Raw genomic sequence first — 27,588 nt, 5'->3', positions numbered from 1 at the left:
TGGGTTAGGGTTAGGGTTCAAATCGCATGTCTCTGTAAGGTTAATTCTATCGATATAAATGATGTTTGTCTCCCTCTAGTGTCCAAACTACGGTTATGACAAAGGGAAAGAATCGCAATACAGTTACTGCAATACATTATGCATTTTCTCATGTATAGCATAACCTATGTTTCGTTTTGTCACAAAGCTCAAGATAAACGTTTTGATTCATTTTTTGTCACAAAACTAGTGCCATCAAATCCATAATCATCTTTAAATAAACCTTTGAACAAACCTCTAAAGATGTTATTCATTTCCTACAGTGCAGTAAAAAATGTGCATTTTTTTTCTTGACTGAGAATATTACAACATTTATTTTAGAATCCCCAATAAAATGTCGGACTTTATTAAAATGCGTCAAAACAACCATGTTATTTTCGAGGAGAAATGGGGGGAGGGCAATTATTTGTCACTTTAATCAATAATGTCCAACCAATGTAAATGATTTTAAAATTTAGTGCATGGCTATAGGCTAGGGTTTAATGACAATATAAGCCACAAATTTGACATCAATTGTACAGAAAATTTTAATAACCTTAAAAAAAAAAAAATTAAGAATCCTCCTCATCCGACATGACAGCAAATTGTCGCACCTACACATTCTCTCCTCAATAGGATCTTTGGCAGTTGCCTTCATGACACGCCTTTTGTTGTCTCGCCTAGCCTAGCTCTTTTGATGCTACTGTAGCGAGCATCCCCCGCATCAAACTGCGACAGCTGTCAAGTCTACAACACAGCTAACGTCAGCCTCGGGTCGAGAAGTGACGCTCTGCACTCTTCCAGGTAGAATGTCCTTTAAAATGCAACAACACATAATATTATACCGCATTTACAGTCTACCGCGGGACACGATAGTGTCAGATACAGCTGGAGTGGTCAGCTAGCTAACAAGCTAACGACAAATAAATCTCCGTGTCTGTAATAGAGGCCCCTTTTTAATCCCAGAGTTAATTCTGGGATTTTATAAGCAGTCGCTTTGAAAACGAAAGTGGTCTGTGTGCATTTTAGGCCACGCTGTGTGCACCAAAAACGTTAATCTGCTGCTGCGCTGCTATGGCTGTGCTAGCTGGTGCTGATGCTTTGCTTCCCAAACAAATGGCGTACATGGCGTGCAGCGTTCACTTTGCATCTTGATTTGATTTTTTTATCATCTGTGCGTGTCTGTTTGAATTTGATAGTTAGTAAACGCTCTTGTGGATTCTGTAGGATGAGTGGCGATGGTGATGGTTTCAACCCTGCTGCAGTGGCTCAGCCAGTTGAGGATGTGCAAGGCGATGGGCGGTGGATGTCACAGGTATGATGGTGGTCACGTCATTATAGCTTCCCTTAAGAATTCATATATTTTAAAAAAATATAATTGAGTATCAATCAGTAATGTGCCTCAAGAGAGTTAAATGGATAGTTTTTGAATGCAATGTACTCAGAGCTCGATTTGTTTAGGTCCCTGCAAGGTTAATCCATTGATGCTAATAGGACTGAGACAGTCTGCTACCATTCAAGCTTTCAAGATCATCATGCCAAGCACAACATCCCAAACTCTTTTCTGACAAGGTTGTGCTTATTTTGCAGCACACCCGATTTGTGCAGGAGTGCAAAGATGGAGAACCAGATGTGCTTTTTGTCGGGGACTCTATGGTACAACTAATGCAGCAGTATGAGGTGAGATAGGAAACGAGTATTTTTTTTCTACTTTTATGTGTTCTGCTGTTGCAATGATTTTTTTTTGGGGGGGGGGAACTCGTGGAGGAAATAAATTGCCTGATTTGCTCGGACAGGTCTGGAGGGAGTTGTTCTCACCACTTCACGCACTCAACTTCGGCATCGGAGGCGACACCACTTGCAACGTTCTGTGGCGGCTGCAGAACGGAGAGCTGGAGAACATTCGTCCCAAGGTTGGTGTGAATGTCCTGTGCACGCCTATCGACATTGTGCACTTGTGTCCTTGTTCGCATGCACGGTGTGTTCCTCAAGCACACTTAAATAAGTACTTTGCTGCCCCTGACCTTGCCACCTTGGTTATAATCAGGAGCAGATGTCATAAATGGAGTAACAAGCTGTGAAAATAAGGTTAGGATGGAAGGTGTGACATGTCAGATTAAGAAATACAGTTAACAGGAATGTCACTGAGGTATGTAAACAAAGTGGCAGCAACATTCACAGAAATTGAAATTACGAACACGCACAAGACTGTCGTTCTGGAAATGAAAGAATGAACCCGATGAGCCTTAACATCTGTTTTTGGTTTTTGTTCAGATTGTGGTGGTGTGGGTAGGAACCAATAATCACGAACATACGGCGGAACAAGTTGCTGGAGGAATTCTTTCAATTGCAAAACTGCTCACCTCCCGTCTGCCCAAAGCAAAAGTAGTTGTGCTGGTAAGTTCACTTTTGTTCAAACGGTGCTTCCTTCCTTAATGGAGTCAAACAACATACCTCAGAAGGAAACAAATATTTTAGCACACAAAAAAAAGAAAAAAAGAATTGCTTGGGAGTGTATTTCATTGTTTCGGTTGTCACTATATATCGCTGGCATAGAAAGGCGAATAAAAATCTGAAATTGGATTAAAGCAGCTCTGTGGTATTTTTACTCCATTGAATGGTTTCCATTCCATTGCAGTAAAATGCCACAGTAGCCGCCAGCCGTAACATCAAGGTGGAATTGATAGTTTTCCCTGTCGATATCGCTCGGTTCAAATAAACAAGCGAGACCGTCTTAAAACTGGAGCTTCGCTTTATCGTTCTTATCAAGACGCCGACTACAATCGCAAAGATCAGCACAATCTTGACAAAGTTTTATCAGCGCACCTCAAGTCGAAGCTTACAATGAAACCGCCGATGTTCCGTTTACATTGATTTCAAACCAAACCGGTTCTCAGGGATTATTACCACGGGGGGAGCGTCCAAACCCCCTGAGGGAGAAGAACGCCGCCGTCAATGACTTTCTGCGAGCTTGGCTACCTCGCCTGGGCCAGGCTCAGCTCCTCGACGTGAGCAAGGAGTTCGTCCACTCCGACGGCACCATCGCTCCGCAGGACATGTTTGACTTCCTCCACTTGACGTCGACGGGTTACCGCACCATGGCCAAGCCCCTCAGCGACTTGCTGCTTCAGATACTCGAAGAGACGCCGGAAGAGCGAAGGGCATCGCTGGTGTGAGTCGCCGAGTCACGGCGGCACCCGAGACAGGAGAAGGAATGCCCCCCCCGAGATGGCCGTGTCTCGGTGTTGATGAGTGGCGTGGGTGCTGTAGAGGGAGAGAGACATCACTACACTCTTGAAACGACTTACTGCCTGTGAGACCTTTTGCGAGCGCAGTGTCAAATCAAATGAAGTATTTCTCTTGATTTCTGAGCTCTAGTACATACACACTGACTTCATTTCACCCCCCCCCCCCCCCCCCCTCCCAGTTATGTGGTCAAAGTAAAATGGCGGCAGCAACTCTGGCCACATGCGATGTAACTCGTGCAAGCCCGCTCAAAAGAAAAGAAAAAAAAAAAGACTTCTTTGCCAAACAGCACAAATTTCGTTTCGTCCTTCTCATGCACGCTGTTATGGATCCTGACATGGATGGACAATGACACTCTCTTCCTTCAGTGCACTAAATTGATGCTTCTACAGTATTTTCTTTCTTACACACTTTTTCATTCTGTTACTTTTTTTTTTTTTAAATTAATCCCCCGTCGTATTTCATTTTTCTCCGTGACCTCTCACACAACCTTGTCCCCTTTTTTTTTGACTTCTGTACTTCATGACTTTAAGGAATAAAAAGTTGCAGAAGCTACTGAATAATCATCACGCTACCAAGCAACAAAAAAAACCAACCAAAAAAACGTTGGCGAGCTCGTGCTAAAGCTTCTTCATAGCTCGATGGATCAGTCACTTACCGAGCTTCAAATGATCTCAAGTTACTGCTGTCTTCAGCTCTGCACAATGCGTGTTGTGTTGAAAAGCGTGTATGATTGTCTGTGTTGCGCGCCTCCAATGTTTACGGGATCGGTTGTGTACAGTGCGTCTGGAAGTTGGTGTGAGTGTTTAGAACCGACCCCGGCTGTATATAAGAGATGTTGAAAGGTGGGGGGTTAGATTGTGGGGGTCTATCTGTGCGATCCATTATGTGCACTTGTTTAGCTTGTTGTCTCGTTATTGAGTTAAAGCATTCCAATAAATGAATCATGGATGGAATTTATTTGCGTTTGAGTGGTCATGTTAAGTGGTCATCATTTTTTTTTGCTTCTTAGTTTTATTTGTCGTCAATTTCAACATTAAATATACTTTTGTTGGAAAAAAAATAGTTGATAAAATATTGCACAGAAATTTGAGCAAAAACTAGTTAAATAACTAATAAAATTGATTTTTTGTAGCATTGTAGGAATTTGATGTTTTTGTCGAGTATTTTAAGGAGAGTTCGATTTTTTTTAAATCGTTTATCTCGCCTGCATGATAAATTGTTGCTGCAGTTTGAGATGCTCACCAGCAGAGGGCGTTGTTTAATTAAAATCTGGAGTAAACTGCCGCACACAAGCCTTTTTTTTTTCTTTAAAAATCTGCATACTCTTGCCATTCTCCCACTTTTGAGTTCAAATGACCTATCTTTTCTAGTCATTAATGTTTGATTCATACAAACTTCATAGTTTATTTATCTGGATTGTTCAATAATTAAACAATTATAATACCCCTTATTGTGTGACAAGGATGAAAAGAATGACAATGGATCCTGCATAGGTTAAAAAAAAACTTTGCCACATGCTTGGGCCTGGAAATAATCTAGTAATGATTGAGTAATCCAGAGTTGGAATCTCAGTTTCTCGACATCCACTGCTCTGGTGTGTTTACGTTGTCGTTGATCCAAACCTGCAGGAATTTTGCGTCCATGTAAATAGTGTGAACGCCTGGCCGCGCACACTTCCATTTTTCCGCTTGGTCTCAACCAAACTCTGCTCGTAAAGTTCAAACTTTCTGCTCCCAGCGGGCATTTGAAGTTTAACGATAAAATCTACATGGCGGCCTTGTTTGCGCTTTGGGCACTGTTAACGGGTTACGTTTGGCTTCAGTTCAGTTCTTTTTATCACTCTGGATTTGAAGAGTGTGTGTGTTTTTTTTAATATGATTATTTTATTTCATCTGCTGCCAAGTGTAAGTAATGGGTCAGTGGTTATTGGATCCTTATGTTGTCAGCTTCACATAGTTTTATTATTAAATTGTATCCAGTCATAGCTGAACTCCAGCAAAGTCGAAATGCCCTGGGTGCTGTCATTCAACATTTCGGATTGTGTCAAATGGAATTTAACTTTTGTGGGATTATTATAATTTTTTTTCACCAGATTGAGGGTTGTTAATACACACATTAAGTCGCGTAACACAATTTTGACGCGGCGCAAAGTCTCCATTCATTCGCTCCCATTGATTTGCACACTGCACCTCTCAATAATTGTCTCGGTGCTAAGAGCTAATTCAAGCAGGTCTTAGGTCGGGTCAGGCTGTCCAGTTTATTTCCACAGCCTTTCAATGGAGACATATATTTTTTTGTCTTGTCAGGGCTCAAGCTGGTTCCAAATGCCAAGTCCTGATGTCTCTTACAAGTTAAATACAACTAACTGCTCATAACATACTGCAGTGAATTGAAAAATAATATTTAAGCCACTCTAACAGTTTGAACAATTAAGTCATTCTTTTTCAAATTTTAGTACAACGTGCTGGTTTTATTATTGATTAGTATTATTGATTATTGTGCCGTTTTTATTCATCACACAGCAGGCTTCCCAACAGTTAAAAGGCGCTTTATTTATTTTCAAATCATTTTCAAACAGAATGCATTACACACACAAAAAAAAAAAGGCCAGAATTATTAGAAAAGTAAAATACAAAATGGAATGTGTCTTTTGCCATGCTTAATTTCTCTTGATTCTATGAAATGTATGTTACAGTTCTTCTTCTGTATGAATGCTTGTAGCTGAGTTTCAGTTTGTCAGGTAAGGTCAAAGATGATCTTACTATCTTAATTCTTTGGCCTCAGTTATTGTTGATGATCTGTCTGGGTGTCCCATAGCTCATGCCGGCTTGAGACGCCAACTTGTTTGTTCCCATTTGCAGTCCGATGACGTTCTTGCCTTCGCTCAACTGCTCGGCGGAAAATTCCCTCTTGTTCTCTTGAGCTTTCCTGTAGACAATCGATATTTCTTTTTCTTTACATCTGCAAGTCTCATTTCATCCTAGCGCTACCGCTTATTTTGACACATCATGTTTTTCGAGAGAAAAAGACGTACTTATGGAACCAGCTGGGGTCTCCTTTGTAATTGCCATCATTCTTTGTGACAGCCAAGCTACCCAGAGCCGCCAAGGTCCTCTGGACAGCTGCCATATCCTTGCCTGGAGACAAATAATCAAATTAATAAAACATGTCGCAAACACTACCGACGAGTTGAAAGCCGTCTTACTTTCAAAGAGGTCGACGGTTTGGAAAATGTCCGTTTTGGTGACTCCGTATTTTTCTGCCGCGCTAAGGAACAAGGAGATTTGCTCCATTTGACCAAAGGCCGTTGTGGACTTCTTGACACTCTTTATTGGCTTGTTTGGTACGTTCAAGCTGTTGATGAGCTCACTTAACACCTGGAAACAAACAAAAATTGGTGTTATATATATATATATGCATAGCGAAGTCAAATGATAATAATTTGACTTACATATCCATTCTTGAGCCACTCCTGGAATTCAGTTCTGCCCGCCTCCGGCCGGCCCACTTGAGATCCGCATTGGGCCGTGATCCACTCCACCAGCGTTTGCTCCAATTCCGGGTCATACTTTTTATCAATCTTATTCTGCACTTCACGGGTGAGACCATAAACCGGGCCCTTGTATGACATGTTGATCCTGTTAGGAAGGGAAAGTTAGCTTTTAGAAACGCCGAGAGGACTTCCGGACACTTGACAGTTTATTTTTCTACTTTCCGGAATGCGAGTTTAATGGAATATTTAATGGTGGCCCCACTAGCAAAGGAAAAAAAAAAAAAGAGTTACAGCATTCCTTCAATTCTGATGTTTGACTCAAGTTTTTTTCCACCCCAAAATTGTTGCTGATAAACGACAAACTATCCTTTGAGGTGGTAACATACCTTTAGTTGTGCAGCTTGACCCGATAGAAAGTAAAATGCTATGTAGATTGTGATCATAGCTAAGTTGAGGCTTTATAGTCTGTTTTTTTCTCTTCTTTTTGTTCCCTTTCATGTCTATGATTGAAAACGATCTCACTCATGGGAATTTGATTTTCTTTAACTGGTTGCAGTTTTTTGCATCGCAGCTGCGCGCAGTACTTCTCGATAAACATCGAGGCCGTAAAAGTTGATGCAACGCACAGTCGTTATGCAATCGCAAACATTTCGATAACAACCGCTCCGAATACTTGTGTTTACAAACCGGCTGGTTTGTTGTATGTGTGTGCCGGCATGTCGCGAAAGAAAAGGACGGAGGAACTCATGTCGTGACATTGTCAGAGTCTGAGAATGGTTCACACTAAACGGACGGACAGACAGATGGACAACTTGAAAGAAGTGGGAGGAGTTTATTAGCTCTTCACTGTAAACCCTTTTCTGATTAAAGGCTGCATCGATATCCTAGCATTGGCATTTCTGAAATCTTCCATACAAAACTGTTCTTGTTCAGATGGACCAAATATGAATTGTCAGTTTTATTCATTTTTAGTTGAAAAAAAAATCCCATTTGGTGTCCTGGGTTTTAATAATAAAGCTACATGTCTTTTTGAGCGCCAGCAGCCTGCTTTTCTCCGAATCATGCCCGACTTCTACCTCCTATTAATGTCGTATGAGCTTCCTTTAGGCTTAGTCCTTCTTCCTGCATCCTGTTTGCTCATTCAGCTGTCACTTCCTTCCTCCCTGGCTAACAAAGAACATTATGTGTATACAAGAGTCCAAACAAAATGCCAAACAACACCGAGAACTGCCCTGATAGCAAAACCCTTCATAAAGCACGTCTAGTCTGAAAAGTAATTTACTTTGAAACATTCAAATCCCACAATTAAATCATTGTGTGGCATATTTTACTTAAGCAGATGCCATATGGAAGTGTTTAGAGCCCTGCGAGGAATTTTTTTTTTCCCCCCCACATTTCCTTTTTCTCGCCTACACGGCCATGATATGTCCATATGGCTCCTGCGAATATTAGAAACGGGCTTCCTATTTTATCATTGGTGCAAAACGGAGGCCTGACTCGCACGGAGCAAGATTGACAAATGATGGTTTTGTCTTGGGGCGCAGCGCTGCTTTGGATGAGACTCGTGTCTGTTTATTGTCTGAGGTCGCAGCGGTTGTACGGGCGGTAAGAGCGTGGGCCTGTTTGCTAAATGATTCCAAACCAGTTCACTTTATCACAAACATCTGCTTGGATACTTATCTCTCGCAATCTTAAAATCGGCGCTGTCCGGGCACATCCAAACCAGACGTGCTTATCGCATTATGAAATAAAGGCGGAGAAGTCTCCACACTTTGACCTTTGCACTTTGAGCCCGCAACCGTACACTGATTGGAGGTCATTTTTGGTACAAACCATCACGGGTTATTTATTGGGGGGTGATTGTTAACACATGATGCCATTGAGAGGATTTGAATCATATGCTTTTGATATTTACAAAAGAGTGGCACCGTTTTAGCGGATTAGATGATTTGACACTGCGGGAAGAAATGATTCATTGTTATTATGACATAGTTAAGCATTTGCATTCTTTACTGCATGTCCTTATTCGGCTCAGATGGAGCCTCTCCCAGGTAATTGAGGCAAGATACACCCTAAATAACTATGTCACTCTATTAATCGAGCACTCATTGGTCTTTATAGTCATACGAAAATGAAGTTCAACCAACTTGAGTGGCTACAGACTTTTTTTTTTTTTTTTTACATACAAAATAACTTATCTGAAGTTAGCCGAGTCGGAAAGGGAAAAGAAAACAGTCAGTTAATCATATTCTGAAGAAGTCTGAATTTGAAACTCTCGTGTGTGTGTGTGTGTGTGTGTGTGTGTGTGTGTGTGTGTGTGTGTGTGTGTGTGTGTGTGTGTGTGTGTGTGTGTGTGTGTGGTGGGGGTGTTCTGTTTTGTCTACCGTTAAAACGTGTTGAATAGTACATGGATGTGAAAGTTGTCATGCTTGACTCCACTGTATTCTAAATTTGCAGTGGAATTGAAACTTCCTTTTTCTGAGATCAGCTATAATGTATCGAATGACAATTTAGACTATTTCACAGTTACTAAAAATATGATGTACAATTAATAAAAACTAGTGTCTTTAACTCTGTATTCAAACCTGGCCCTCATTTCCTGAAGCCTCTTGTATGACCCTGTGTTTTGCAACTTCCGTGTTGTCGCACCAGGTTGAGACTTGTAACTTGTCACATTCCGATTACGGACACGAGTTCCTCACCGATTTAACGCAGAAGAATTGAATGAGTTGTGTTGAGCCAGATTGCGACCTTGAATGCCACCATAGCATACCTCGGCTATTACTCAAAACAAAAACGGCTGCCTTTTGCGTCATCAACTCTGTCTTACTCCCGGCAGCGGTTGAAAACGATAACGTTGCGTAATCCCTCACAAGTGCAACACCATAAGCAAAGATTAACATTTTACAACACTGCAGTTCAATCTGAGGGAAGAAAGAATTTCAGCAGCTGATTTTTGAAGCTTGTTTGGAAATGGAAAAATTGAAAGTGGGGTGAAAAGAATCTTGAACTTACTTTGTGTTGTAGCGTTCAGGTGCTCTTGTCTCGTCTTGTACTGCTCTCCTCTCTTCTCTTATCTAATTCCCTTCAGCACAGTACACGGTGCACTGCGCAGGTTGCCAAGGTAAATACTGCAAACCCCCTCGTCTGAAATATATGACTTCACCCGCATTCAAGGGGAAAAGAGGGAGTCCGAGAAAGAGATACGCCTTTGGGTAGTCTTATTTCACTTTGTGACCCGCCCCTTTGCTCTTTCTCCCTTTCTTTGCTCAAATTGAAATTCCTTATTTAGGAGAAGGAAGGGAAGGAAAAAGAGGCCATGTGACAGGGGGAGTTTGGTGTGGTCACTGAGAAGCATTTTTCAAATATCTCCTCCGCCTAAACACTGTGGAACAGTGGTGGATTAGAGGGGAGGAGGGAGGAATGATAGAGGCATCAAGAAACAGTTTGTGGGAGGACAGGAAGGAGGCTGACTTATGGGAGAGCAGGGAAGCAGACGGACGAGCTCATCTCTCGCCTGCGTGTTTGTCTTGTCTAAAATCAACACGAGATCCTTTGCGCTTTTAATCTCGTGCGAAAGGAACAGGTCGCGATACGACCCACGCGAAGCTGGGTTAGAGTCATCGGGACTGAAACTTGTCCTTGCTCTGAGTTTGTTTCCATGCCAACAAAGGGGGGAGGACACTCCCTGCAGCAAACATGCCAGAGACGAGAGTCAAGTCTACACATGGTGAGACTTTTGACGACAAACAATGACAACAGATGTGTGGAGTCATTAGTTGAGGCCTTCCAAGTCATAAGCAAACATTTTTGCAGTCACTATGACTGTTGTAACAAGATTTGGGTTTTGTCTGTAAAGACTACATTTAGCCTATGCAGTGAAATGCCACAATTTAAGTGGGCTTGGAACAGAGCCCTGAGGCAAATAGTGAAAATTCATACCGCTTGGCTTTTCCTACTGATACTTCAACTAGAATTGATTTAGTTACTTCCATTAATGCTTCTTTGTTGGATATTATTAGATTGTGCAAATGTACCGCATTGTATTTTGTGCCACTCTGTAGATACGTATTGTGATGAGTCACCATTGAAGCTCCTCGGGCTTCCTCTGGAAACCACCAAACATCTGGTGGCTCGGATTTGAGCTCTTCCTGTGAACAGACTTAACAGGTTTAATTTGGTTTTGGGGGTGCTGTGACACTCAACTGCGTGTTAACGATCCTGCTGGGTGTTGCTAATTGAAAAAGTGTCGCCTGGAGGACATACAAAACTGTGATGTCATCAGGGTGTCACAAAACGATGCGGTAGATATTGTGACACTGAATTGAAATGTAATGCACTGTAGGTTTGTTTTTATGGTTTAATTATTTGCAGTATTGACGGAGATAAAGAGCTGCAGTGTGTGCTGGATCGTTTTATCTTAACCTTTCACGTGCACAACCATTAATGGCTATGTGCACCATGAGACGTGTGCTCATAATGAGGTGCGGGCGTGCATGATTTTAAAAAAGAAAAAGAAAAAAGCAATTATGGTCACAGGACCCAATAATAGCCGGCCGGACACAGCAGGAAGGGATCAATTATCTGCCCTTTTCTTCATTTGAAGATTAGCAATCAGTATAAGGGATGGTGTTGTGTGGAGTTAAATCCTCTAGAGGGCGCTGTGTTTCATTCCATACACTGCAGCCTCTGATCTTGTCAACTGTGACCCCTAAACGTCCATATAAATCTTACACTGGCCATCTTCCCCCCTCCGAGGATGCTCACCAGCTGCGCAACGGACATGTTCAAGGTGGATGTGTGCTTTGGTGGAGTCACTAACAGAATTAAACATGGCGTGTGACTACCCAGAAGTGTAAAATATGTATGCGAGCCATCCTAGACAAGCCACATGCCATCTATGAGACAGTAATTTAAGAAATAAGATTAAGCTCGCGCTTAATTCATGTAGCCTGCGTTTATTGATCCACTGTGGGAGGGGAAGTGCGCTGAGATGGAACAACTGAGAGCCGCAGGATCCACGGATAACCTCGGCCTTTGTTTTCTTGAAGGGTATATACATCATTAGCCGCGCATGGGAGGCCACCTTCGTTTGCATTTGTTTCACACTTCTTTTTAAGATTCCCACAGAGATGGGTTGGAATGACCAACGCACACCGGTGTCCGCACGCCGACTGGATTTACTGCTGCGGATGCTAATTTAGGCTTCCACTGGAGGATTAGGTGTTCTTAAGTCAATCCGTAGAGATATGTGGGTGCAGTGGTGTGATCGTATGTCTGTGTTCACACCCCATTGAAATCCTGAAAGATATTTTTGTTCCTCAGCTATGTGACTAAAATTCATGTTAACAGCTGGAGAGAATTCTTAGTGTGCTCTGTGTGTCGTTCAGAGGTAGTTTTGGAAGTTTTAGATTGCTTAGTTGTTGTTTTTTTTCAGCACTAGACAGTGTTGGCACTCTTTGTCGATGCGGGTCACACCATGTCTGATGTCACATGATTTATGTCTCTGACGCACATATTACCATCTCGCCTACACACGTTTTGAGATCGGGTGGGTGTGATGGTATTGGTGTGTATGTGCTCCCATGTTTTTTTTTTTTTTTCTTTCTCTGTTTTTATCTTCCCGCATCACTTTTGTCTGCATTTATAATGTATGAAACTATGATTGAGACAAAGTTTGAGTTAATTGATAATATAATTCCATTACTGCCCCATGTTCCATTTTGACATGCAAAATAATAACAAGTAGGTTATAATCACAATAATAATCTATTTTTGTGTTGATGATTATTTTAACCTATTCCCGGCAAAACCTATGTTGAAGTTGAGGAGCTTCATTTTAGGCAAAACTAGTGCTTTGCCACCAGCATGTCTCGTCTTGATGCCAAGGAACTGTGTTGAAATGACTCAAAGACCCTCCATATAGACAAAAGTCATGCTTTGTTTCTATCTTGTGGCATCTGTAGACAACTTTAAACCCCCAAAAGTCTACACACCCCTGTCCAAAACAGTTGAGAAATTAAATAATGAAACCATAATAATGATGATAATATTTGCATACGTTCTCCACCATTAAAGTGTGCTACGACCTGCACATCTCAATTCTTAAAAAAAAAGGACAAATACATGTCAGTGGGGAAGTAAAACTAACAATTCAAAAATGACGATAGCACAAGGTGGATGTATTGGAAGAAACAAGGGGACCATTGAGAGAAACAAGGCATATATAACACTTAGCTAGATGGATGGATGTGGGGGAGTTATTGAGTTTAATGTTACCCAGGTGGTAAAGGAAAAAAAAAAAGGTCCATTTCAGAGAGGACAGGCAAGGTCAATGAGTCAGGTGGAGGAGAGGGCCACATGCAGACGAGAGAGAAAAAGAGATAGGATAGAGAAGGGGTGCCAAGCCGGGGTGGGGTGGGGGGGTGGGGGGGGTAGCACAGACTGAGAGCAAAATGGAGACTGGCACAAAATGATGGCACAAGACATTAAGAGGCTGCAAGAGGAGGAGCGCAATCCAGAGGGACACGCCAACTCCACTTTCATCTTTATGAATGAGCTGAGAGGCACGGAGGCAAATATCCAAGGAACAATAGCAACTAATGAAATGATCTTTCTTTATGCCGAATAATAATGAACAAGCTGTGCTGACATGTAGGTCACACAGGGGGGATGAAAATTTGATGAACGAGACAACCCCGTTGAATAGCCGCTTAATGGTAATCTATGCGTTAACTCTGATTTATCCTTCCTGACATAAGACGCAAAAATTAAAAAGGAGGTCGATTGTCAAGCGAAACATTGGATGGGCTTGGCGTCGGTTTGAGGTCGAAAAGTGACATCATGATGAGTAAACGTGCCGCACGCTGACTGAGCATTTACTCTCCATGCAAAGATAGATTGTGAAGGCTCAAAAATAGAAGACGCATACTCCTGACGTGCTACGATGGACATCATGTACATATACGATTTTAATTGAATACTGTACGAGTGCATATTTGTGCTCCTCAAGGTACAATGTGCATCAACTCATTCACTGCCAGCCCAGTATAAAGTTTGACGTCTATTTTCGTCAATGGCAGCGAACGAGTCGATTTACCGTATCAGGCAGTTAAGAGACCTACTATTTAAAAATAATTTTCCCTTCAATGATAAGTCAAATCATACTACTACGTACCTATCTGAAATTGTACAGCAGCGTGGGAATCTTAGGAGCACAAGGCATGGATGGAGCAAAGGGTACTGACGTTTGTGCTCCTCATTACTGTCTTGTGTGGGCTGCTCTCCTGTCACCACAGCAACCAGACTGGCCACATCCTCGCTAATGCCTTTGTCTGGCCACTTATCGACTGTGCGGTTGTCGGATGTTTGTCGGTGGGAGCGTACGCCGCACCCAGCGCTGTCAATCGCACATCAATAAGAACCCAGCGTGGTTTTTGAAGTGAACGGATATGACCAAAATTCATTAGCCTACATCACATCAGACAATCAACTTTATGAACACGCTATTTCATCATCCCGGTTTCCTCTTCCTTTTATCCCACTAAGCCACCCCCACCCTCGAGACCGCTCAGACGCTGACTGCACTGACTGAAGTTTTAATAACGCTAAAAGGTTCACGCCTAGCTCTGTCATTTTCTCCCGTAACCTTGCTTATTCCGTATTGCTTCGATAATCGACCTGCCTTTTTTCATCTGGCGTCAGCGTACAACGCAATTTATTTTGCACCCAGCTTGCCTTTTGGAATTAACTCTGATAATTTTAGAAAAGCCTCCTTTGCCCTTCCTAAATTGAGATTGACGAACAGTCTCGTAGCTCGACCTGATTAGCCTCATTTGGTCCATCTCGCGTTTTGTATTTTTCCGCAGTGATAATCGGCCTTGTATTTAATTAAACGCCCCGACCCTGTGAAGGATAAGCAATAAGAATGATGGATGGACGCAAGCCAAAAGTGTTTGCATAATAATTTATTGACTTCTTTTCTTTTCACATATTCTATCTTAATATTATTGCTGCAGTTTGGGAGCCTTTCAAATAAATCTTCACTTTCAGTGTTCCCAAGATGGGAGGCTAATGTAACTCTTTATATCGTAACGCATGCTGAGTACAATTCACAGGAGCAGGATGCAAATAAATAAAAGTCTTTTTAAGTTAAATGTCATAACCTATCCATTCTAGTTATGTTTCTTTAACATGCCTTTTTCAGTCCATGGGATGGGGGGGGACACACTTTTTTTTGAACATGTCGTTTCTATCGGAAGGCTGCACAGAGAGCACGATGATAATACATATTCTTGAAGCTCGGTCATCTAGGAATTCATCTTCATTCATCATCACCTTAAATTATATTTCCAAATCGATCATTCCTAGATGTCAAATATGTACAGTACTTTCAAAATACAGCACCAAATCTGCTTGTGGAGAACTCTTTGAATGTGTGACAACCATAGAAGGATATTTTACTGTTGAATTGAAAGGATTGTGTTTTGTTGGACACAGTGGAAACACATTTTTTTTTTTTCAGCCTGGTTGCTCTTGAATGTAAATTCCCCGCATCATCTTTGCGGGCTTCGTGAGCACTCAGGTGCGTTACACAGTGCGGGACTCATCATCAGCGCACACGTGTGTTTTACCGAGTGGACGTGTTGCGCTAGCACAGCACCAGAATGTTGCCAAGGATTTTGGCAAAAGCAGCAAGGCGATGTCAGTGTGCTTGCGACATGAAGCGGTGAGCGGGAAAAAAAAAAGTTTGCACATGGATAGCCGGTGCTCTTCTATTTCATGTGTTTTAAAAACAGTTCAGCGCTGAGATGTATGAGTCTCTCTCGGCATGGCAAGTCATTTTCAATTTTGTCGACTCTAGCGGGCAACTTGGCTTTTTTTTCCTCTACACTCATGCGTATGCATCTTTTGCATATCTCGGGAAATTACCGTTATTTGTGAGCTACAACAAAAGGCAAGTAACGAGGGCCAGTCACTCCTCGATGCGATTTCAACCGAGCTTAATATTATGAAATTGCTCATTTGTGTCTGTTGGGTTCTTTAAAGGCACCTAGTGTCACCTAGGTTAAACAGCACCAAAAGTTAGTGGTGGGAAGCGGATTCTTCTTCTCTGTGCTCCTTCAAAGTCATAATCCGCCGGTGACCTTTTGTGCCCTGGTGGTCCTCGAGGGGTGGGGGGGGACCTCTTCTCCAAAATGTCACGTGAGGCGGAGAAGCCTCTGTCAGACGTAGGCTGACTCGCTGGACTGGGTCCTGCCCAGGTTGGGGGTCTGAGACAGGTGGGAAACGTCCTTCTTACGCACTTCGCAGATGGACTTCCTTCGGGCCTGCACGCCGCGGATGGCCGTTTTTATCTTGCGCCAACCCAGGTGGTTGAGCTCGGCCAGATTGAGCACCACGCAAATGCCGCTGACGGCGAACATGAAGACCAGGAAGACGGTCTTTTCCGTGGGGCGAGACACGTAACACTCCACCTCCTTGACGCACGGGTAGCGGTCGCACTCAAACATTCCCGGCACGTTGAAGCCGTACAGGAAGTACTGGCCGGCCAAGAATCCGATCTCCAGGGCGTTGCGGAAAACCACCTGGATGACGTAGAAACGGGAGATTCCTTCCTGTCGCCGTACTTTGGCGCTCTTGTGCGTGGGTGGGAGCCCTCGAGGTCCGTTGGGGATCTCCTTGACCTCCAGGCAGTCGTGGTCCTCCTTACTACTATCGGGGTGGACCAAGATGCCGTTGATGTTACGGGAGTGAAGCTTGCGAGCGTGATGGTCGTGATGGCGGCCGTGGTGACCGTGGCCGTGGTGGTCCATGTGAGGGTGCAGCAACGAGTAGCTGCGGTCCCGAGCTTTGGCCGATTGGTGGACCGAGTAGGTGATGAAGCACAGGCTGGGCGTGCACACCAAGATGATCTGGAAGACCCAGTAACGGATGTGCGAGATGGGGAAGGCTTTGTCGTAACAAGCCTGGTTGCAGCCGGGCTGCATGGTGTTGCAGATGAACATGATCTGCTCATCCTCGTACACCTTCTCGCCCACTATGCCCACGATCAGGATGCGGAAAATCACCACCACGGTTAGCAGGATCCTAGAAGAAAGAAAACAAGAAGCTGAGTGCGTGGATGGAACGAGAACATTTGTCTTGCCCAGCAACTTCATGCATATGCATGGACAAGTTATTGCTAAGCAGCTGGGATGAAAATGATAGCAATTCATTGATTAGACCCTCACAAATCACGAGGTGGGGGGGGGGGGGGAGTGCCAATATGGACGCAGTGACTCACCCGCCACATTGACATCAGTGCGTGTATGCCTGCACATATGCTTCAACTGTTTGTCGTACTAAACACTAAATATTCCCCACTGGTCCCGATCCAACTTGGCCACTGCAGAAGAGGAATGGGCCTTTACGATTGCACTGTCAGCGCTTTGTAATGAGCAGCGAGCGCCCCGCGCACACCACGGGGGGGGGGGGGCGTTGCCAAAATGCAGTGGATGCGCATACTTCCTGCGCCGAAGAGCCAATTACTTAGAACCCCCTTGTCTCTAGGCAGCCAGGGGGAGATCAATGGGAGCTGACGCCAGGTGGGATGGGCCAACTTTGTGCGCAAAGCTTCAGAGAAAGTGGACCTAACTGCTCAGAATTGAATTAAGTGTTTCTAATAATTTGACTTTCTGGTTGAGCGCTAAAAGGCCTCACTTGCTTTTAAAGGCCTGTTGCCAAAGCAACGGCTAAAATGTGAGATGTCGAAGCAGGAGGAGAAAAAATAAAAAGGTTTATGTAAGCTATGCATGCTGGAAAATGTAAATATTGTCGTTGGTGAAAAGAAACAAGGCTTCTTGTGCCGAACAGACGGCGGAGAACATGTTAGCGTGAAAGAGGTTTCAAATGGAGTCGTGCTCCACCTGCGAGCGCACGCCAAGTATGTTTTCTTCTGCACGAGACGCAGACACGGCGACCGAGACAATGAGAAATAGTCAACCATGTGTGTGACTTTCCGCCAAATAGCAAACGTGCCCGGCCGTCTGTGATGGAGCAGCTGTGAGTGCCTACGCTACAATGACTTTCTCTCCGTGAGCGCCCAGAACATAGTAAAGCTCAGATGCACCTTTGGACCTCCATAAATTAAATTTAAAGTTGGCGTAGCGCAGGCTTTGGTTCTAATCAAAAGGTGGAAGTAAGGAGGTAAATTGTGTGTGTGTGTGATTATGTGCACTCATCGACTGGCTAACAGGATAATTGCTGCATTAGCAGAAAGCAATGAAGGAAGGTTATCTGCAAACATCACTGTTTTAGGACTGCACAGCCCCACAAGCGTGCTTGAGCACATTGGGCCAGAACCGCCCCGAGCTGAGAACTTGCAGAAGATTTGAAAACAATCACTCCTAGCCAGAAAAGTCATTTTGAGTTAAGCACATGAGAAGAAATTTGAAACAGATGTAGGTTGCTTTTTTTGTACCTATGCAGTTATTACTTTTTTTTTTATCACGACGCACCACCGCTTCAAAAAAATATTTGGTGGGGATAAAAAAAAAACGCTGTCTTTAACAAAAAAAAGTAAAACAATTCGCCCATTAATGTTAAGTGAAATCACAAAAAATACTTTCAAAAAAATATATATATATATCAATGAGTTTAAAAGTTGTTAAGTTGAAGCAGTTGTCTATTTTATTTGTAATTAAAAAAATATGTTTATTCTGAAATGTCACTGTTAAAAAAGCACTTCCAATTAGGTGAGGTTGTTTGTACGTTAAGCAAAAAAATCAAGTAATCACTAAAGTAACTTAAGTTACTTTCTCAAGGTACAGTCACTGTGACAACACTTTGTGTGTATCCCGCGGGCTTCAAAACGCACACACGCATTCATTCATAAGACAGCTGCTGCCGCCAACCCTCCAGGGACGACAAGAGCCCGCAGCATGACAGACGTATATAAAAAAATAAAAATCCACACATATTCCCTCTCTGTCACACACACGCCTGAGGTGCTCCATCCATTTTCGCTTTCTCATTCAGGGTCACGACAGGCTCAAGTCTGTTCGGGGCCAAATCAGAGACTTATTAGCATCTCGGGATAGATTGCGTTTGATCATCAAGCTCCCGCTGTAATGCTGAATGTGCAGATGCAGGGGTGCAGCCGGCCTTATCGGAAGGGTCAGGAATAATCTCTGCAGTAAGGCCTTGAGTCCAAAGATTTATCCCAACCATACGCTCTCAATAATAAGCTCCACCGAGTGCTGTAATGAATAAAGACTTGCGCAGGGCCGAGAAATTAGGCCGCTTAACGACGAGCGTGTCGATGTTTCTATCCTACTGCCACTCATTCGGTAACCACTCCGCTTTGCTAGTGCTTTAATAGTTTGAAATATATGGTCGACAGGTCGCCCGAGGGTCCACTCAACAGCGTCGTGAATGATGTCTTTAAGAGTGCTCGCAAGTTCAATCAGCATATTTTTTAGCCAACGATTAAAACGTAAATGGTTTGGAAGTACGGTGGACTGAGGAGAACTCTAATAATCGCTTGTCTTGCTCATGAGGGAATCAATGTCTTTCTGGGATTGAGAAACTGAGCCTCATTAGTTTAGGAGAAAAACAAAATTTGATTATTTTGAGGATGATGCACCCCCCTCCCCCTCTTCATTTTCCAATCACCCTTTCATCTATAATGCTCTTCCCCATCTTCTTTCTTTCCTGGCAGAAGAAAAAATAAATTCTCTCTGAAGGCCTCAGTGCGTTTTTGCTGACTGCGTCAAAATGCAGTTCCTGAAACTACCATGAATCTTATTGCTTTCCAGTGTTTGGAGTAACGACAGCTTCTCCGTCATCAAAAATATGATCACCGCCGAGGTTTTGCACGGTCTCAAGTGCAGGCTGCTAAGTTCAGCATAACTATCCAACTTTCATTAAAATCCCAGCATTGATTTATTGCACTTTAATGCATTCTCAAGTCTCACATAATAGGAAACAGAATACGGGCGCTTCATGCATGTAATAGCGTATCATGGTTTTGATTACGACTATAACTCGGTGTAATAGATAATGCATTTTTGCACGTTTAAAAACTTTGATGGGAAATTATGAGACAATTATGATACGCTATTACAAACGCATAATGACTTTTTTTTTTTTAAAGGTCTCCAGATTTTTTTTTTAAAAATATTATTAATTGTAATTATTATTTTTTTAAAGGTCTCCAGATTATTATTATTTTTTTTATATATTATACCTTAACCCAACACAGTTGAATGCAAAATTTGAAAATACAAAGAGTGTAAGGGTGAAGGATTAAATTAAATGAGTTGCAGCCCTCTTGACTCGCTCGATTGATGGCTTTCCTTGGCCTCCGGCCTTCTGTGTTATCTTTGGTGATATATGATGATAAAAGAACACGTATGACTCAATAAGTGGCAGTCTGGCCTATTGAGCTTGTCTTTCCTCTCGTGTTGCCTCCTCTGCGGACCCCGTGTCATCATTCATGAGCTGAACCTCAACTCACTCTCTTTCCGCTAAGTGCTCCGTGCTTCCCACAACGGGACGCAGTGCGGGCATTCCGCCATTTGAAACAGAAGCTTACTGCTCGGCGTTTTAACACACTTTGTGGCCTGGGTCCAAAGCATTGGATTTTTCAAATACGTTTGTCTGGTCAAAGAGAAAGATCAGACACTTCATTAGGTACACAACCTAACGCGGGAGCTGTATTAAAAATTCTGCTTGCACATATTAAATAATGCTCAATTACGATGTTATAGACATCAATGTAACAATGTGACAACGTCATGCATCATAATTAGCCGCTTCTAGTAGTGTAGCCCTCTTGTGAAGCCAACTATGTTCAAACATGAATAAAATATATTTTAAGATGAGAATGAACGCACAAAACACTGATCTCTCCTTATGTGATGTACATGAGGGCTGACTGGAGGAATAATTGCTACTAAAGAGAAATTTGCAAAGATAAAAAAACACTTTAACGCGCAGGTTCAAGTTCAACCATCCAATAAATTGATCTTGATTAAGAATTTAAATGTAAAACAGGCCTAGGGGCTTATGAATAGTTCATGAAACATAGCTTCATTTAGTGTCAAACTCGTTTTTGTTCATGGGCCATATTGTTATGGTTTCCCTCTAAGGGCCGTTATGACTCAGAACCGCACCTATAATATGAACAACAAATTGATAGACCAGTGTGGAAGTCAAGGAAAATTGTTCAACTATGTTTAATTTATTATGATAAAAGTTTTGGTCAAAATGAAATATCAGATAAAGTAAAAAAAAATTTAAAAAAAGGCGCTGAAACGTCGAGAACATCGAGAGCACGGCAGAGATGTGAAACATTGCACATGCTCTGGGAACTTAGGCGACCCATCAATATGTTGCTGCGATGAATAATATCCTGCAGTGACTCAACGCTGAGCTCAGCTTTAGCAAGAAAATCCGCCGCTAAACAGCAAAATCGATTGTAGTCAACATGGCGGCTTGCCGCACAAATAAGCCAATGACAAATTGTTTCATCTAAAAGACCAATGAGCTCCTTCAAGTCATCATAGAATGATGGATCGCTAATCAAATGTCGACATTTCCATCATGGAGAAGTTATGATTCAAAAGTCAGGAGGGAAGCTTTTGGGGAGAATTTTGGTGCTCTTGTGAAAGTAGGGTACCTCCCTCTGCTGGTTATCTTGACCTACTTAGGCTAAGAGGCAGCTCGAATGCAAATAACTACTGCAGTAGGGAACCATTCAAAAAGGCCATGTACAAATTTTGCATTCAGAAGGCATGTAAATGTTTTGAGGAAATGTTTTGCGTTTGACATAAAAGCAGTACAACGGGATTTCTTGGGACATGCTAACAATAGTTAGCTAGGTATCGTTAGCATAATCATACAACCTTTAAACTGCTGGGATGAAAATTGGACTGACAAACTTCAATTGTTAATCTAATTTTGACCCAGCAAGATGTTTAAAATGCAACACAAGGATGGTCACATCAATATAATTTTTTTTTATAACGGACATAACATCTGTTGCGGCTTCTATCAAATTCCACAAAATATTGCTGTACTTTTTATGATTTTTTATTTTTTTTACACTGTTCAGTTGGAGGGCCGTGTGTTCAACACCAAGAAAAACAAATGTCGAAATGCAGCCATGGCGATGTGAATTTTTCATTGGCATTATTTGGAACAGCTGTAGCTTTGTAAATGCATGAGGACGACATGGTTCTTCTAAAGACGATGGCCTTCTGCTGCTTATTAAAGGTGCTGTTTATTCAGCCAAAGCTGCATTGCTGTGTCTGTGTAGATGGTAAATATTGCATGTCATTTCTCTCTAAATAGCTCTGCGCTACTAAATTCCGTGCAGGGTAATGTGAAAATTAAAAAAAAATAAAAATGCACATGCTGACCTCTTCTTCCATCCAGCAATATTAAGGATTTTATCTTGTAAGGATCACCCCCCCCCCCCCCATTATCTTTTTCTCTTTTCTCGCTCCACTTGTCTATGGCTCTTTCCCTGCAGCATTGCAGTAGAGAGCAAAATGCATGAAATTCCTTCCTTCCTTCCTTCCTTCCTTTCGCTCTACCTGCAAGGTGTACACTTCTGATTTGAGGTGCAGCCCCAAGGCTTGGTGCGACACACACACCTGAGCACAAAATTTCAAGGAAAATCATGCACACGTTATATGTCGAGCATTTCTTCTTCTCCTTTCCCCAAAATATGTTTATACATCCTGTATGACTGAGTGTGAGAAACTATTTATAACTCAGCCTAATATAAACTGCTGATGCTTACATGATGACAGAGCGTGAATTTTCCAAACAGCTGTAGAACATTGATTCCGTCATAAAACGAAATGTTCCGATCCCCCTCACAATTTTTTTATATCTTTTGCTCCCGGCTGTAATTTCCCTTTGTCGCTCTATGAATAAAGTGGTATGATATGATTTTCAGACCTAACAAATGATTTACGGTATTTTGACGTGGCGAATGTTCAAAGTCAACTGTAAATAAAAAGCTGAAGTCATATATTTCTCATGACAAAACCAAATATTTTCATTCCTCTGATAAGAATGATGGAGCCTAATGTCTTTTCCATATCTTTGTGCAGAGCAATTATGATCACACAAAACACTCGCAATGAGTCACAGTATGGAAGCCACCTGCAGTTAGTCTGAGGCATAGAAGCAAATCTCACTTTGTCCTTTTCCAAGTCTATGATTAAGCCAGCCTATGCTACTTTCTATTTCTGGTTTAATTACCTACCTAATACCATATGTTAGCTTCAAGACTACAATAAAGAAAAGAAAAAAAACATAATGGAGCACATTGTGTCTGATGGTGCAACTCCATCGTCATATTGCAAACAAATGACTGCCATGCAAAAGACAATTATCCGCCAATGGGAGACGATGATGTCATATACTTTGGCCCCAGCATCATTTCAAATGTGTGCAGGCATGCAATGTCTTTAGAGTTTCAAATTCTACACAGGCTCAACATTCTACTTGCTGCATGCTCCGGCAAGATACACTTAAATGGTGCGCAATTGTGAAACGCCGTATCACAGTTGATCGTGTTGGCACGTGCAACAATGGATCACTACTGACCACACCCAACTAGGGGGAGGGAGGGGGGGGGGGGGGGAGGAGTGGGTTGGCTGTGGTCAGTGGTGCAACAGACTTGAACCTTTCAACCCACAGAGGTCAGTGCAACAATTTGGACTCCATAATACTGTTAATGGTGTGGAGTTGGTCCAATTTAGAAGGCACCTGTACAGCATAAGACTGTGCCAGAGGGTGAGCAGCATTCTCCAACTTGCTGGGAAATTCCAAAAATAGAATTGGGATGGATTTCCTCACCATGCAAACACATGCTTAGGGGTTTGTCACCTTAAAACGTGTATACAGTAATCTACAGATACCTCTCTACAGAATTCTAAAAATAAAAAAAATGGATCGTGTTTGACGTTAAGTTTCCGCTGCATTGCTAAAAATAGGGCCTCTCAGCTCATTATGTGTAAGAATATATCCTGATTTGATATAAACACTTTGACGACAGGAACAAACAGAAAAGACGTATGTTTAGGGAACTACGGCCGACTAGCCCGAGTACAAAGCGGTACCAAAAACAACGTTTAGTCGTTTAAACTGCCTGGACAAGCAGTAATTATGCGGGGAACCTCATCGGAAAACTCTAATGTTACAGCTAGCTAATGCCCTGGAGGCTAACTTGAGAGGCTCGCAGGACAAACACGATCTGAGTGAAAGCAAAACATGTTGAACTAGTGTCTCACTTTATTGTAAATAAATAAAGTGAGCTGTATGTTCATATCCTCCGGGTGTCAACCACCCTCTGGATTGGTTTACCCATTTCACATTAACACTTAGCCCTGTTTGTGTAATTTGGGGTTATTTAGCTAATGGCCTATCATAAAAAAATAAATAAAAAAACACAACCAAAACAAGTACTTAAAGGACCATTCTAAATTTAGCCAGAAAAGCTTCCAGGCTGATTATAATGGTGACTCGGGGAACCATTTTAATGTTCTTCCACTGAAGTGCATGATCAACAAATAGCTTAATTAAGCACAGGAGCGGGAGCCATTACATTGTTAGAAAGTATTCATTATGACTTTTGAAAGCGGGAGCAGACAAATTGAGAGTTGCTTCCATGCCTCTGAAAAACTACAGGTGGCTTTCTACATATTGTATCCGGTTGACTTGATTTAAACCCCCCCCAAAAAAACGCATTCAATTATTTGTTTGACCACTAGGGGGCGGAAAGACTCATTTATAAAAACAATCACAACAGTTAGCGATTAGCTTAGCAAGTAGCCATGGCTGACATGTTAGCAAACAGTTGCCTACTTACAAATCCAGTAGAAACAGAGCAACACGGACATCCCTTTGGTCTCCTTTATCCGGCCACCTGTTGAACGCAATTCCAATATTCACTAGCGTTTTGTGCTCTCTTGTAGCGCTAGCTAAATATTCAGCATTCTTCAGCAGTTATTCGAACAAGAAAAAGAAAAAAAAAGAGCTTACAAATGGCTTCACGAAACTTGCAAGTCGGAGCTCAATTCCTAGCGGTAACCCCATAAGCTGCGGTCGTATAATCGCACGACTATAAAATCGAAATGCATCCTAAAATCCAGTCAGCATCCTTGCAGGTTTTCCTTCCATCTCTCTGCACGCCTAGCAGATTTAATTGCTTAATAATGTGCGTTCAACCACAAGCAAAGCTCCATAAAATGACTTAGTTGGAAGGAAAATCCCCTAGAAAACCAATCATAATTCCGGGCCAGTGAGGTTTGGTGTCACGTAATGCAGCTCGCATCATCTCTGTCGTTGTGATGCGGTGACGAGTATTAGGTGTCAAATTTTGAGTCAGTCACACAGAGATAATGCAGAGTGCAAATATTCCAGCATGTCTGCTTAATGCCAATCAAAATAAAAGCTTCAACCTCTCAGGTGAGGATTTCAATGTGAAGTGTTTGCAGATAAGAAAAGCCGCTCTGGTCTGTCTTTTTGATTTGACACCTCTTCATTTCCTTTCTTACTCTTTTTGCCTTGCTGTTGTAAATCTTACCGTATCAATACCTGTAGCAACACAGGAACCTCTCTGAAGTAACCTTAAAGCTTCCTATTGATTATGTGTGATTAGTTCATCCCTTAACTAACAGTTAAGTGGGCAGGGGGAGGTGAGGAGGTGAGGAGAGGACGACGTGGAGTGGATCCAAAATGATGGGAGGAGATGTCAGTGGCAAATAAAGCGGTTTCTTACCTGCCAATCATGGTAGAGTGCTGCTGGACAGCCGCCTCCAGCAGCCTCTCCAAAATGGTCCATTCTCCCATGGTGAGGCGTCAGGGTGATCAGACCAAACGGTGTACTCGGAGGTGACCTTTCTTCCACTTGGAGGTGGGCGCAGCCACGATGACCCCCGCCTCACCTCAGCCCACCCCACCGGCTATCCTTTGACCTCTAACACCTGGCCTTGAGTGATGTTTTTACGCTTCCTCTATGCCAGTCGTGCTATGATTCCCCTGCCAGTGGTGGAGAGGTGCTGATCTAATTGCTGAACCTCCTCTCTTCTCTCTTCCTCCCGGGCTCTCTCTTTGCCTGCCCACCCCCCCACCCCCCTCCCCTTGTGCAGCGATGCTTGTCCTCCCCTGCCGCACCACTCTGTTCTGCACTACAGCATATGCTATAGCTCACTGTTTGACAGGCATGATCACCCTCGTTCCCTGTCGTCGTTCCCCACTCAACCTCCGGGCTGCTCCTCCCAGTACCTCAGCTGGCCTCCCTGCCACCAGTGCTGATCTCTGCCCGTCCTTGCATCCTCTGAAGATCTTCTTCTCCTCTCACCTCAGGACACATGAGGCATTGGGCTGATCCCGGCCGGCTTACCTCAACACACAGCAGCGTAAACAAAAAGCTTCTCGCGCTGGATAAAAGCCCCGACTCCCGCTCTCCTACTTCCTACTGAGGACTGCAGAGCCGCGCAGATCCTGTCTGCTGAATGTCATTTTATGACTGGAGGAATGGTCTCTCCCAAAGCTACAAGCGCTACAAGGACCCATAAAAAAAAATACTGCACACACACGCACACACGCACACATTCATACACACGCACGCACAAGCACGCGGCCACCCAACCCCTTCGTCATAAATCAAGCTGCCCTGCTGCATCCAGCGAGGCTGAACCAAGGCTCCGCAGACCTCCCGTCCTGCCTTGTCCCCCTTTGCTAATTTGAGCACACTCCAGTGCTCAGAATCACGTCTGCTGCAGGGAGCACTCGTGAAAGGCTGTCCTGTAAAAGCCTATTTCTAGGCTCCATCATCTTGACTCCCTGCAACCTCCCCACGCCAGCACCTCACCCCCACTAGCCACCTCTCTCCTTCTCCCTCCACCTTTTTTTTTTTTACTCACGTTTATGTGCAGATCTTTCCCCAACTCGCTCTGCTCTCAGCGCTCAGTCCCCATCTCTGCGTTCCCTCTCCACCTCTGGCTCGTTCTCGTGCAGGGAATCGCTCTATCTCTGTCACATTGTGAGCATGCAACACCCCCCCCCGCATCCACTCGCCTCCCCTCTCTCTCTCTCTCTCTCTCTCTTTTCTCGAGCTCTCTCCTCCCTCTCTCCCGCCCTCCCTGGTAAATGTGCTTACTCTCATCACAGCTTTACTTATGCTTGCAAGAATGCCTCCTTCTGGCCACAAATGAGGGATTCTACATCTCACGCTGCATTATGTCTCATCATCGCTGCAATCCTTTGTTCCGTAGTCTTTCCCACACTCTTCCGCAACTCTCATCCGTGAAAAACCATTTTAGGAGAATCGTGTCCCTGCTTCTCCACCATCCCCCCCCAGTGATTCCCACCTTGGCTTATACTGTCAGCAATGACAACACACTGACTTTACCCTGACCCAACCCTCATGCCATTCCCATATTCCCTTGCCTAATCGGCCCCTATGTTCTTCATTCTGTTCACTCCTACTCCCCCCCCCCCCCCCCCCCCCTTCATTACATCCCGCATGCTCCCCATCCCTCTCAGGAGACATGAGTGCAGTATTGCACTTTGCTGTGACATTGAAAGCTGCATTCATTAGATTTATATTAAGGTGATGTGGAGATGGGAAGGTCTCCCTCCATCATGCGCACACATGTAGGCAGAAGTGCGTCATCACATATAGGCGGCCCCACTCAAGGAATCCATAATTTGCCGTGTACAGTATAAAGGTGGGGGAATAAAAGACACATTTGTGAGTCATAGACGGGCTTCCCCATCCACAGAGAATTGGGTGCACTAGTTCAGTGCCGATCAATAATGCA

General features: G+C 43.2%; 3 protein-coding genes across 3 annotated transcripts; 1 reads left to right on the top strand and 2 right to left on the bottom strand.

The window, feature by feature from the left end:
• The first annotated feature begins 743 nt into the window (after positions 1 to 743).
• pafah1b2 (platelet-activating factor acetylhydrolase 1b, catalytic subunit 2) lies at positions 744 to 4,456 on the top strand. Its single transcript, XM_085936734.1, has 6 exons — positions 744 to 822; positions 1,246 to 1,333; positions 1,609 to 1,698; positions 1,815 to 1,931; positions 2,293 to 2,415; positions 2,916 to 4,456. Exons 2-6 carry the CDS (start codon positions 1,247 to 1,249, stop codon positions 3,192 to 3,194), a joined length of 696 nt encoding a protein of 231 aa, XP_085792860.1. The 5' UTR covers positions 744 to 822; position 1,246; the 3' UTR covers positions 3,195 to 4,456.
• A 1,343-nt stretch (positions 4,457 to 5,799) lies between these two features.
• Positions 5,800 to 9,945, bottom strand: LOC147043452 (transgelin-like). Its single transcript, XM_085935735.1, has 5 exons — positions 9,776 to 9,945; positions 6,719 to 6,905; positions 6,473 to 6,644; positions 6,302 to 6,404; positions 5,800 to 6,195 (listed from the first exon to the last, which is right to left on the bottom strand). The coding sequence occupies exons 2-5, from the start codon at positions 6,896 to 6,898 to the stop codon at positions 6,048 to 6,050; spliced, it is 603 nt and encodes a 200-aa protein (XP_085791861.1). The 5' UTR covers positions 6,899 to 6,905; positions 9,776 to 9,945; the 3' UTR covers positions 5,800 to 6,047.
• A 4,779-nt stretch (positions 9,946 to 14,724) lies between these two features.
• LOC147043451 (gap junction delta-2 protein-like) lies at positions 14,725 to 25,844 on the bottom strand. Its single transcript, XM_085935734.1, has 2 exons — positions 25,542 to 25,844; positions 14,725 to 16,849 (listed from the first exon to the last, which is right to left on the bottom strand). Exons 1-2 carry the CDS (start codon positions 25,610 to 25,612, stop codon positions 15,985 to 15,987), a joined length of 936 nt encoding a protein of 311 aa, XP_085791860.1. The 5' UTR covers positions 25,613 to 25,844; the 3' UTR covers positions 14,725 to 15,984.
• Between the last annotated feature and the right edge of the window lie 1,744 nt (positions 25,845 to 27,588).

This window comes from Syngnathus leptorhynchus, chromosome 17 (genome assembly GCF_054491065.1).
Source record: "Syngnathus leptorhynchus isolate UIUO chromosome 17, UIUO_Slep, whole genome shotgun sequence".
Classification (NCBI taxonomy): domain Eukaryota; kingdom Metazoa; phylum Chordata; class Actinopteri; order Syngnathiformes; family Syngnathidae; genus Syngnathus; species Syngnathus leptorhynchus.
This window is presented reverse-complemented; position numbering and strand designations above follow the sequence as displayed.